Source organism: Aquarana catesbeiana, linkage group LG11, assembly GCF_042186555.1.
Source record: "Aquarana catesbeiana isolate 2022-GZ linkage group LG11, ASM4218655v1, whole genome shotgun sequence".
In the NCBI taxonomy this organism is placed as follows: domain Eukaryota; kingdom Metazoa; phylum Chordata; class Amphibia; order Anura; family Ranidae; genus Aquarana; species Aquarana catesbeiana.
In genome coordinates, this window is record NC_133334.1 from 220,460,414 (window position 1) to 220,474,499 (window position 14,086).

A 14,086-nucleotide genomic window follows, 5' to 3' on the forward strand; every position below is an offset into this window, starting at 1 on the left:
AAAAATCAATAACAATATCAATAATATTAATATAAAAAAAAACAAAAAACACTAGCCACAACATATGCATTTACCTGTTAGTACACTTGCTATAAGGTCATCCCGGTGAGCTACAGAAGATAAAGGATAAGAAAAATGCATGAATAAACATTCACCATAGAAAACAGAGGGTCAGAAAATATAGCCAAAACTCTGAAAACACTGTAGAAGACAGAGTTGATATACTAAAGGCAAATCTACTTTGCACTGCAAGTGCACTTGGAAGTGCAGTCCCTGTAGATCTGAGGGAAAGATCTGATCTGAGGGGAAGCTCTGAAACGAGGGGAAGCTCTGAAACGAGGGGAAGCTCTGAAACGAGGGGAAGCTCTGAAACGAGGGGAAGCTCTGAAACGAGGGGAAGCTCTGAAACGAGGGGAAGCTCTGCTGATTTTATCATCCAATAATGTACAAGCAAAAATGCTGTTTTTTATTTTCCTTGCATGTCCCCCTCAGATCTACAGAGACTGCACTTCCAAGTGCATTTGCAGTGCACTTGTAGTGCAAAGTGGATTCACCTTCAGTAAATAACCCCCAGAATGTCAGAAAAATACACTGAAGAATTGAATCAAAATTCCATATACACTATATAGCCAAAACACTGTTGAAACCATACAAGACGGAGGGTCTGAAAAACGAATGGAATATACAATATGGCCAAAACTGTATATACTTTATAGTCAAAACTCTGGACAAATAATCACATCTACTATATGATAAAAAATATGTAGACTCCCTTTCCGGTTTATAATCTCCTGTGGACTCTGCCCCCTTCCTAGACTTCTGTATCTGACCAGACCCTGCTAAGTTTGTTGAGCCTGTGGGATTCTGAGAAATTCTCCGCTGGCTTCATCTCCCCACACCTGCCCCTTGGTGTGCATTTCTAGATACGCCCATTGCCATGCTCTTGGTGGTGAGGACGAGGGAGGTCTTGTTCCTCAAGGACATCAAATATTTTGTATATTTGCAGGAAAACTGGCAACTCCCATCCGTTGAGATATTTTGGTACACCAAAATCCGCAACCTCCTTACACACCAATTGGACTCCCCCAAACGCTTAACCTCATTTGAAAACTACTGCCACAAGGACCTTTCCATGGAAGGCCTTGTGTCAGATCTCTATGCGGCTTTAACAGACAACATGGGCCCTTGCAGGCTTCCATACATTTCTAAGTGGGAAGTGGACTTGGGCAAGACCTTAGACCAACCTGCCTGGAACCAAATCTCTCTGGACTCTTCTAAATGTTGCCCAGGAGAACCTATAAACTGCTCTTACATTGGTACATGACCCCAATACGGGCAGACAAATTTGTCCCCTATGCTTCTCCTCTGTTTTAAGGGATGCAGGGAACCGGGCACCCTCCTTCATATTTGGTGGATACGTCCCAAAGCCCTACGATTTTAGACTATGCTCTGATTCGCACTGTCCTAAGTGTTTCTCTTGCACGCAATCCCTGGGAAGTGTTGCTATACAAGTCGTTCCAGTCTTTAATGAAAACTCAGAGGAAGTTGGTGGGATTTGTGTTTTTGGCAGCCCGGCAGACCCTGGTCTGGAAACAATTCATTAATTTCCCTGAAGTTAAGCAGCAGCTCCTTGGAACCACGGTCCATGAGACGCTCATATCCATACTTACTGATACCCAGACCAAACTTCTAAAGATATGGGATCTCGGGGTAGCCTATAATGACCATTTAAATATAGATGGTTCTTTACTATCCGCTTGACCGATCTTTTGTATTTTGTAAACCAGCTGGCCCACACGGGATTCTCCTCCCCTCTCTCCCCCTTATTCCTCCCAGGCAAGTTTTCTCCCCTCTCTCTCTTCCTCCTCTTTGCTGCTCAACTTTGATGTTGTGTGGCTTTTATGCACGCTTCACTTATCTCTCCCACATTTCCCCCCTGTCTTGGGCTTTAGAGTGCTATATTCCTTCTACTGCCCCCATTGAAGCGTACCTTTCATATGGTAATGTTACCAATGGAGCTTCTCCCAGTCTCCATTTTAGTTGAATATGTAGTTTGTGCGTTACGGTTTGTGATGTCACTTGCAGTGTCACCACTGCTCCAACTGGTGATCCTATTTATATTGTTTTTATTTGCCACTCTTGCTGTTTTTGCATTCCTTTCTTTATGTGAATGCCTTTCATACCTTGCGTTAACACTTAAAATCCTAATAACAGTTTTGTTCAACAAAAGTGTGTAGACTTCTCCCCCCAAGGATTGTGTTAAGGTGTTTTCAGTGAAGTCTGCTGTTAATACTATATATTCTTAAAGTGTTACTAAAGTCAGATTTTTTAAAAATTAAAATAACAGGTTATACATACCAGCTCCGTGCAGTGGTATTTCACAGAGTGGCCTCGATCCTCCTCTTCTGGGGTTCCCCGGCGGCGATCTTGGCTCCTCCTATTCTTTTTAGGACAACCATAGCTAGCCGCTTGCTACGGGGAGAAACACAGTCTGTGCGCTCTTGACCTGTGTGTCTACGGAGCCGAGCTCCATAGACTTACACAACGGGACCTAGGCCCGCCTCCTACTTTCTCTTCACTGCATTTGATTGACAGCAGCAAGAGCCAATGGCTCCTGCTGCTTCTCAAATGCTGTATAAAGAGGAAGGGAAGAATAGATGCAGCTGTGCACAGCGCTGATCTCTTCTCCCCTCTCTCACTCTTCACACAAGGAAGGGGGGGCACAGGGAAATTGAAAAAGTTTTTTACCTTAATGCAAACCATGCATTAAGGTAAAAAACGTTTTTAGGTTTAGTAACACTTTAATAATTGAGGTGATTTTATATATGATGGTGTGCCAACATCACGAAAATTCTAATGTTCACACTTTTAGGACTTTTTAGGAACTCCACAATGAAAACTGGTATATGAAAGCAATAGGTTTATTAGTACAATAATCTTGGTAAATTCTGTAAAAAACAACGAGGCTGATCATCTCTAACATTGGCTATTGCTAATACTGCATCCACTATTCACAATCAGCGCATGTGCAGTGGGCACCCGGCTGTGCAGCTGCAAGCTGTCACAGCCGGGTGCCCATAGTGAAGATGCTGGCCCCGGGGACCGAAGACAGCAGGTAAGACTGGGGTGAGCACACCGCTGGATCGTGGGACAGGTGAGTGGCTGTTTATTCCACAGGTGACTGGAACTCCGCTTTAATAAAAAAGCAGACCTTCCTTTTGATTTAGGATACGGAAGCACTGAAATTCTTCATTCACACAGTCTACCAAGGTTTGGGTGAACAGTAAAAAAACAAAAAAACACTATCTTACATTCAAATTGTATGAGATCTTATTGAAAGGTATATGTCCACTCCGATGCTGGTGATACATGCATCAATATTATTGTTTACAGACTGTTTAAATGGAAGGACTCGTGTCTTTCTGAAACCAATTGCACTAAACAGTTTACCAATCTTTACCAAATAGTTATGGCTAGAAACCTCATTTTATTTCAGCAAAACTATTCTTTGTCCTTAACAATTTATGTTCAATTACTCATTCTTGCACGGATGACCACACACATTTTACAATATGACTATACAATCACTGCGCAATCTCCTTTAGATAAACCAACAACTGGGAGGGCTTTCATAAACACCCTAAACTTTTGGCTCACCTTCCTACTTCATAGTTGTTTTTAAATACAATGAGATTATAAAGATTACAGTCTCATTGTACAATGTAATGTGACCATCTTTGCACTCTAATTGGTCCAATCCCATGCAACGTTTATGGGAATTCTGGCTCTTGTGTGAGCCCATACCCCTTCAATCTTTGTACAATCCTATCAAAACACAGTGGACTGCAAATTCAAATTTTAAAACAGGTGGTCACTTCTGGACTTTAACCACTATGCCAATAACTTCAAAACCTAAATCCTAGCTAATGTAATGCCACCATTCTAAATGACCCATTCTGGGAATGGACGCACAGTTGCTAGAATACATTATATATCATTCAGATACAATACATCTTAAGAGGCAAGTATACACACTTTATTCTGGTAAAGATATTGACTAAAATACTGTGAATACAATTGCCTTACATAGATCATAACTCCTCCTACAATCTCCTGCATAGCAGAAATGAGACTGTGGGAAGTTATGTACTATGAGCCAATCATGCTCTGCCGCCACAATACTACGGCCCTAACATGTATTTAGGCACTGGGAGCTACCTACAGGCATGTGGATGGGGAACTTATAAGCAAAGGAGTGAACAGTGGACCACTGCAGTGTAATGCTGCTGATTTATAGTCCAATGAGCAAGAAAGGAACTCCATAAACTGTAGTGTTCGTGAAAAGTGTTGTTGCCATCCTGGCTATGCAGTATGTGGATCGCAAGAGTGGCTGAACACAATGACAAAAGCCTTGCAGTTAAAAGGCTCATGTAGAAGGGTAATGTTTAAAATGCAGGTCAGCAACATTCTATTGACTTTCACTGAGCAGTACACAGTTCAGAGGCTGCATTTGACTTGCTAGGTTTCGGTGGCTGCAGAATCACGATTCCCACACCCGCTACCACCTGCAGAGAAAACACGCTGCTCTGAGAAAACGTGTGAGGCTGCCATTCATTCTGAATAGCACCCCCCATGCATGTAAAATCACAGCGTGTGCAGGAACTGCAGGGAAATTGCATGGTCAGAATGACCATGCGATTTCCCTGCGGGCTGCATTTGGAAAAAGGCGCATGCATTTTTTTTTTTTGGCGGTAACCCCGCGGGCAAGGCAGCTCATTGAAATGTATGGGCTGCCGTGCCCACAGCCCGCAGAAACGCTATAGTGTGAACCTCGGTTTAAGGTGTATTTGAACTGCATGCAAAGCAGGTCAAATGCAGCCTTTTCATGTCATATGTTCATCTTTCAAATGCCGCTGCATGCATTCTTCACAAAAAACAGTAGCATGAATTTTCGCCAATCTGTGTGGGGATGTGTCAAGTTTGACAACATGAAGGAGTGGAGAAAGATGCAGAAATGTTCGTTTTTAGCCCCTAGATACAATGTTCTGGATCCAAAAATCTGAAATGTTCTGGGGCTGGATTACCGTGACAACAGATATCCTACCACTCTGGTAACAGGGGGCGCCTCCTCAGTGAGGGGAAAACTTGCTCAGACTTGGAGGTCCTGGACTTACAGCTGAACTAAGTTCTAGGCTTTGCTTTGGACCTGGAGGTTTGACAGAAATGAAAGGAACTCTTTTTTGCCTCAGGAGTTGAAGGTTTACCAGATGAAGACTTCGACTTCTTTTTAGAGACACAAGGGTAGTAGTCTTTTTAAGGGGGCATGAACTCCAGTGGCTGGAGCATAGAAGGATATGTCAGGATAAAACCAGGATCCCAGGACATAGCCCTGGACCAAACAGAAAGGCTCTGGCAGGTGGATATAGTTGCGATGGAAGCTTGCAGGTTAAGACCAGCGCGGGAGTAGAAGGTCTTACAAAATCCTTTTATCCATCTGGTCATGAAACACAGGAATTCCTCAACAGCACCAACCTTAATACAGAAAATGGCTAGATCCACAATGGGGACAGGCCACTTCTTCAGGAACCCCTCCTCCATGGGATATTTCTCAAAAAACGCTTAGTACGAGCAAAGACCTTTTTTGGGTTAGACCAATCACCATACAGGACTGGATGCAGTAGGGACTGTACTGAGAAAGTCTAAATGGGCTGAGGGTTCTTTAGAGAACCCAGGCTAGTTACTTTAGGAGTAGGTGAGAGACAGGCAGTTTCAAATCTTGGCATGTGCAGACTGTGACAATAAGGATTGAGATAAATAATAATATTTGAAGCGCTTCACAATGTGCATAAAAATGAGTATATATGAATAAATATAAATAAATATAAATACTCAAATAAATCCAGCGGTGAGTAAAATTCCTAAAAAAATCCAGCAATCAAAAAAGTGTAAAATTATTAGTGCCACCAAATGTGTAAAAAAATCCACATAAAAAATCAACATAAAAATAAATATATAGGGATGTATTCAGAAGGTTCAATTATACAAGTGTAGAATCCGATTGGTATAGAGCTTTGATCCGGTCCCACTAGCAAAGCTGTTTAAAAACACTTGCTTAATTAAGGTGCTCATTGACATTTATAGTAACAATGTTTCCTTTGCTTCTGTTCACAACCAATGTGAGAATCATAAACAGATCTCATTTGACAGGCAGATAAGAGAAAAAAACAATCATTGTGCAATAGTTAGGATACCAAGGTACACAGGCAAACTTCAATCCACTCACGTGTGCCTTATAATGATAAGGCATATGCAGGTTTTACTATATCAGTCAGCCGCCTTAGACAGGAGCAGATTCACTGCAGTACACTGTGTGATACTGCTGATCTCCACAGAGCGTCCTTGGCTCCTCCCACGCGTTACATCACAGTCACGTGACTTTTTCAAGGAGTCACTCATTTTTATGCACATTGTGAAGCGCTTCAAATATTATTATTTATTCTTTTTAAGTGACTCTGAAAACACTTTTTTGATAGCAGCCTCACTTGGTTTTATGTGTCATTATCAGCTATTTAGCATCACAGCACTTTGTGTTTTATATATTTTTCAAGGATTGAGATAGTGTCCTTAAGTTTTGGAATAAGGTCAACTGAGGAACAAATATGGACCCCTGAAATAAATTCTAATCTAAATATTATCCAAGGGTGGTTATGGATTTCCTCTATTCATTCCATATATGTATTAATTTGTCTATTCCTATAGTTAGCTAGTCTATTAAAACTCTCATAATGTTACTGTTGATATGCACAATATAAGGTTAGCTATGAAAACAAACACACTGCTTAATAAAACAACGTCTTATTTATTTCCCAAGAAGATAGGAAAATGTTAACATGAAAACACTAAAAGGAAAATATTATAGCATTATCATATAACAATAGAACATCAAATATACTTATTGCAAGGCTGTCCTCTAGATATTGTCTCGTCAGCTGGGCTCAAAACGATGGTAACAGAGAGAGCTCTCGGACTCGGTCAGCCCATTTTATACTTCAATCATACACTGTTCAGACCCAACCCCATTGCCGGCCCATCTAGACCTTTGACGAATCACAGTATATACGGGGCAGTCCTCCTCAATGTATTATATTACTGTCCATCCTGAGACAATTCCTGGGGATGGTCAGTTTCTGCAGGGACTTCATTGAAGGCTTTGCAGAAAAGGCAAGATCCCTGTAATATTTCCTCAAAGGAGACAAGAACAGACTCTATAGACTGGTTGGGAGAGCATGAGCAAGCTTTCACCAAGCTAAAGGCGAGTCTGATGCAGGCCCTGGCCTTGAGCAATCCGAATGCCGATTTGCCCTTTGCACTACAAGTGTATGCCTCTGCAGTAGCAATAACAGCAGTGTTGCTGCAGGAGAGGCAGGGCAAATGGGTACCTGTTGGATACTGGTCCAGGGTACTAAGCCCGGTAGAGAAGGGATTCGATGAATGTGTCAGAAACCTTTTGATAGCGCACTGGGCGGATCTTGCAACAGAGCATGTTGTGCAATTTGGCTAAATCATTCTGCAGACACCCCATTTTCCGATTAAAATGCTTTTGGAATGTACCCTCAGTGGAGTATCCTCCCAAAGGGTAGCCAGATGGCTAGTGGATTTAACACCCAAAAACCTTACCGTGACCCACAATTGATGCAGTATGAGGGGAAGCAGCATGACTGTGGGGAGGTACATCAGACCAGAACACAGGAGGTGTTCAAGTTAGCAACAGGTAATGAAGACCTTAAAATCTGGGTGGATGGATCAAGGTACTGGGGCCCTGATAGGAGTCAAGTGCACACCCTATGATACTGAAGGGAGGCAGGCCTGGGAGGAACATAATTTTGAGGAGCAGGAGGTGAAAGCAGGTTCTCATAAACTCTTGCCAATGCTAAGAACGCCTACCCCGTGTTTAGCAGATGAACAAAATAAGGATGAGGCCTTGAGCTCAATCAAAAAGCAGCTTAGAGTAAAAGCGGACAATGCTCCCCAAAATGATCTATTACAAGACGATCTACTGTTAAGAGGGACTTCAGAAGGACGAAGGTTTGTAGTGCCCTCCCAGCATCAAAAGGATTTAGCATGTGAAAATCAGGTTAACAGGCCACATGGGTGTTCAGGGTACCTTTAAATCTGTGCAAGCTAGATACTGGTGGGAGACAATGGGCAACACAGTCTCGCAGGTAGTGTAGGGATATTTGATCTGTGCACAAATTAACCCTAGGTCAAAGGGACAGAAACCAGTATTAGCAAGGGTACCAGTAGCTAATGGACCCTGGGAAAACTTGCAGATTGACTTTGTTGGTCCATTACCAAGTGCCCTTGGAGGATACAGATATCTGCTGGTAGTTGTGGATGTCTTTTCAAAGTGGGTGGAGTTTCTACCCCTGAGAAAGGACACAGCTAGAGCTTTGTGGACCAAAGTATTTTCAAGATGGGGATTCCCCAAAGTTCTGCAATCAGATAGGGGGACTCACTTTACTGGTAGGGTCATGAAAAATATTTGTGAGCTGCTGGGAGTAGAACAGAGATTCCATGTACCATACCATCCACAGTCTGCAGGGATGGTTGAGAGAATGAATTGAACGCTGAAAGAGAGGCTTAAGAAGATGGTACTGCAATCAGGAAAGAACTGGCTGATCCATCTGCCTTTAATCCTGATGGCCGTACAAGGGTCTGCAGCGAAAGGTACATCGTTAACCCCATGTCAGTTAATGATGGGGAGAATGATGAACCTCAGCTATCCAGCAGAACCAATACTTAGTACCCCCATGAAAGAGAGTGCTGAAAGGGACAAATTTCTGGTCCAGCTGCAAGAACAGGTACAGGGGTATTTGCAATTCGCTGCAGATAACATGGCATCTAAAGAGAAGGAGCAGCCTGAAAAGCCTCCCGTTAGCTTGAACACTGGAGGCAGGGTTATGGTGAAGAACTTTGTTTCCAAGTCTTCATGGGATGCAAACTGGACCGGATCTTTCACAGTCACCATGACCCTTAGTGATCAGGTGGTCAAAGTGAAGCGGCTCATTGACAACAAGGGTGCAAAAGGCATGAAAAAGAGGGAGATGGAGAAGTGGGTTCATGCCAATCAATGTAAAAGGTACTGCTAAGAACTGATTCCGCTCTTGTTCTTGTTTTTCCAGAGTCCTGGTGAAGCAACGATTGGCAAGGTCTCTGCAGGATGATGGAAGGATCATAATTGTTTTGTTGGTGATCCATCTGAACCATGTAACATCTCAAATTTATTCAGATGAACATTCAAGGGATGATGTGGAAAGGGAAAATCCTGAAGAAAACTATGCATCCACTTCTGTTGTGTCATCAATGTGGGATTGTTAGGCCAGAAGGGGAGGCAGGGGGGAGTTGAGAGAAGGAGAAAGGTTTGGATTATATCAGAAAGTCCCAAGTTACCAGAGACTTACCAATGGGGTCACCATGGCAATTTGCAATACAAAGTTTATTTTGCTTTTGGACGATTTAATCCTAACATTTCGAGGACTTGCGTATAAACAAGACTTGCAAAATATCATACCGGAATCCCTCCAGTCGTTTGTGGATGCAACTATATATATGAAACGGGTTATTGGTTAGGGAAAAATTCCAATCTATCCAAACCTTTGGAAGCAAGGCACGTAGGATATGGGGTTTTTGGTGAGGAATTAAAAGAAGAGAAATGTTTTTGTGTGTGGCATATATTGGCATAACCAAATATGATGCAGATGACCATGAGGCTGACACTTGAGGCTGACAGGCATAGTAAGGTGTGGTGTCTGTTGGCCAAACTAGGGAGCTCCAGATGACATATCAACGGGGTGAAAATTCTCAGTCTTATCAGTCCTATAGAGAGGCTCTCGGTTATTGGACATGGAATGAGAATGAGGTTCATGCAGGATGCTTATTTCTGAGGAGTAACCAAGAGAGGAGGGATGTTTTCAGCACTATATTGGGGGGGATTAAGAGCTGGGAATTGTTATAATGGAGTGGACATCTATCTCCTGAGGAACAAACTCTCAGCCATAGCTTCAGACAGTAAGCAGGGCTTTGTTACTCAGAGAGAGAGATTAATTACATTCTTGATAACATTCAACAAAGTCACATGAATACCCAGGTTAAAGTGGCTCAAGATTTTATCCACCATTTTAAGAGGTTGGTAGATAGTGTGGTGATACAGGGCAAAAATATGTCATGGGCTCTTCCGTGCACACAGGGGCAGGCGGAATTATCAACCAACATCAAACTGATTATACAGTCTCTGTATGAGGGGCAGTGGCCTTATGAGTTAGCATCACAGCTCAGTAAGATTTTGCCAAAACACATCTCTTACACTAATCCAAGGTAGTGGTTGAATGCCTGCATGGGCTGTGCTAGTTTGAATTATGAGATGTTATGCTTCCTCATTGATCCCATATACAGAAGTGCAGACTCTATCTGTGCATTCAGTGGTATCAATGGGCTTGCTGACTGGGGATTCTACCTTGTTGCATCTGAGGCTAAATTACCCACATGTGATCAGAGAGGATGGAAGCTGGAGGCAGGTTGATATTTCCCTCTGTCGAAGGCATGACCATGACATCCTTTGTATGCCAGGTCAATACACAATGGTGAATGAGAAATTTTGTGAAGATGCCTCAATCTGTTCTGGATGATTTCCGTGAAGGGAACACCAGTGTATTATTTGGGACATAGGAGAGTTTGTTTCTTTGTCCGAAAGGATACCAATGTAACGTTAGTCATGGAACTGGGATGTTCTGTGAACCTAACAATAGCTAGAGGAGCATGGTGTACCCTTGGCGGTGTCTCTGAAATCCAGACACAGGAGTGGAATTATGTGGTACCGCATATTGCCTTTCTGTCTGTGGATGTCAACTATAACCGCCCTGTTAGTCTGAGACCCCTGAACCTTGGTATGGGAAGGAAGATACAGGAATGGTTAACAGATTGGGATAAAGATGAGAGCCTTATGAGGATGCTGCAGCAAGAGAGAGCGAATGCTACTATAGCCATCTACCATGATCAGAATAAAATAAAGGAGGTAGTGCATCAACTAGAAAATCATGCTGGAGGGTATTGGTGGGAGGTAATATTTGGACATTCCAGTAAGGCCAACAGTATTTTGAATTATTTGATACATCCTGTTGTAGAATTGCTCATTATTGCTGTAGTTTCGTCATTGGTTCAAGTTGTTAAGTGCTGTTGGACTCGGCATTTATATAGGAAGGTCTTGCATTTATTTATGCAAGTTGAGGGACGAATTGATGGTAAGGCCTTTTTGTACAAGTTACAGGCTTTGCTGCCAATTCATAGCCCTGAAATCCCGCTGACGTGCCAAACTTGCAGTAGGAAAGGCCATTGTGAGCAAGCCTGCCTGATCCCAACCAGTATTTACAGTAAAGGGTTATAAGAGGTTGGGAGCGGGATGCGCAATTTGATGGGTCACATATATGCATATATTATGGTAATGGGTTGATTTATGTTATGGTGTTATGGTATAGTGTGACACATGTGTATTTTAGGTTAGTATTATGGGTAAGGCCCTCCTCCAGACTCTGTATCTGAATCTGTATCTGAAATTCATTTCCCAAGAAAATAGGAAAATGTTAACATGAAAACACTAAAGGAAAATATTAGAGCATATAACAATAAAACATCAAATATACTTATCGCAAGGCTGTCCTCTAGATATTGTCTCATCAGCTGGGCTCAAAAGGATGGTAACAGAGAGAGCTCTCTAAGTCAGCCCTTTTTATACTTCAATCATACACCACCCAGACCCAACCCCATCTAGAAATTTGACGAATCACAGTATTTACGGGGCAGTCCTCCTCAATGTATTATATTACTGTTCATCCTGCTGTATCGCCTCTAGGGGCAGCATTGTTCCTGTATCATGTCTATGTATGATGGGTCAATCTTTAATGCCTGTTGATCCTTTGATCTTTGTAACCCACCTTCATCAATCATCCTGGCTAATAATCTGATATGCTACAAAGCTTTGATGTGCAACTTGTTACATTTCAAAGGCCACCTGTCTGCATCAACCAGGAAGTGAAACTCCAGAAATATGATATTAAACCATGTTGCCTTCCAACAACCGCAAAGCATGTCAAGAGCAGAAGGAGGCATTCCAAATACACCCAATAATGGACCTACTTTCACAGTTTATATTACAGATTTTAATTCTAATTTGCATTACCCCCCCCCCAGGCTGTTCAGACGAGGGTAGGGTTCTTCTTTTCTATTCAAACTGCAACAGGCTTAATTTAAGACACACATGTTTAATCCAAGCAGGTTTAGGTATGTGCAATATCACCTTTTTTTAATTGCCCGAATACATTTCATTCTACACAATCCAGTGCACCTTGGTTTTTGTTTTTATCTCCTTTGAGGCGCAAGATTGACAGAGGAGGATGACCTTTTACAGTTCCGGGTGAGCAGGTTCCTACTTCGTTATTTTTCCAAATCTGTAGGGCCGCCAAGGGCGACAATGCTCTTGCTCCACAGATACAAAAAAGTGGTAAAGTGTTGTCACCCTAAGACCAGGACCACCAGGTGAAAATAGAGGAAAGAATGCTGAAAAAAGCTAAGCTGCAATAGATTCAATTTTTGTTCATGGGTTTATATACACTTTAAACAGTTTACAAAGATGCATTTCAAAGCTGTTTGACTTGAGGCATAACAAGGCAATATTGTAATATTGATCCTACAATAAATTCTAAAATATGTGGTTTCAAAATAAATAGCAAAATGATCACTGAAGGACACAATGACATTTATTTCATCATTCTACCTGGCAGATTCAAAATGCCTTGTACATAACCAAAGATACCTTTAGAAACCAACAAGTAATAATGCAGAGTGTCAGACATGATTGTCTCCAGGTTATCTACCTATCTAATAAGTTTGATCTCTGCTCTAAAAGGTGTCACATTTCCTTTTCAAGAAACCTTTTACACATTTCCACTTAAACACCAGGGGGCAGCAGAGGACTAGCCAAATATAACACATTACAGTTAAACAATTAAAATACAATTTGTATTGGCATCTACTGCATAGTTTGAAAAGTTTTTGAAGACATAAGTCATTTTAAAAAACAAATATTACTTGGGTATTCCAAAAACTGTAAAAAATAAAATGGGGTGGTTCGGGATGTCTACATTCTAGCTATTCTCATGAAAAAAAAAACAATGCAATATATCCACTGATTGTGCATACAAGCAGAGACAGAAGTCATGACATACCTATAGGTGATAGAGGTGTAATGGATTGCTTCTTGATACCTGTAGGTATCTGAGGAGTGACACTTGCTATTTCAGTCTTTTTCTTCTCTTGTGGTTTATCTGCATTGCTCAGCTGCGGTGGACACAGAAGAGTGTTATTTCTGGATGTTTTACAAAAGGACGTCTTTTAAAGACTGCATTGCGCCTGTGACCTTAGCAATAGAGCTTGACATTTTATCGCACTTGCTATAAATCTACAATTCCCAGCTTGCCTAACCCTACACACTACTAAAACATATAAATCAAATATTTAGGTAGAATTGTCATACTGAAGAAAGCTTTAAATGGGACAAAGGGGTTTTTCATTTTCCTTTTTATATCTTATGTGAAAGACTACTAGAAATATATCGATATGTTAATTTTTGAGGTAGAGACTGCAAAAGCTAGCAGTGAAGTATTTTAAAAAGGATCATGTTCTTTTTTCTGCTGTGACTAGCAGGATATCAGACTTGACCCCCATCATCTATATATTCAATCTGCAGAAGCAGTGCTAGGCTTTTCTCATGGGAAAAGTCTAGCATTCTGTCTGTGCAAATATCTTGCAGGCACTCTGTTTTATATCATAAAGTGTAAAAATGTGTCATACAAATGAAAAAAAATAATCTATATATTATATACAGTATCTCACAAAAGTGAGTAAACCCCTCACATTTTTGTAAATATTTTATTATATTATTTCACGTGACAACACTGAAGAAATGACAACAAGAAATTATAGCAAAGTGTCATTTCTTCAGTGTTATCACATAAGATATAATAAAATATTTACT

General features: G+C 41.4%; 1 protein-coding gene across 3 annotated transcripts in view; it reads right to left on the reverse strand.

Annotated features, from left to right (window-relative positions):
* PLCB3 (phospholipase C beta 3) overlaps window positions 1-14,086 on the reverse strand; it is a 244,207-nt gene that overhangs the window by 30,588 nt on the left and 199,533 nt on the right. For all 3 annotated transcript variants that reach the window (XM_073605354.1, XM_073605353.1, XM_073605355.1), the window contains exons 25-26: window positions 13,278-13,389; window positions 75-110 (exon numbers count right to left, since the gene is read on the reverse strand). In XM_073605354.1, coding sequence (XP_073461455.1) covers window positions 75-110; window positions 13,278-13,389 — 148 coding nt within the window. The remainder of the gene's footprint in view (window positions 1-74; window positions 111-13,277; window positions 13,390-14,086) is intronic.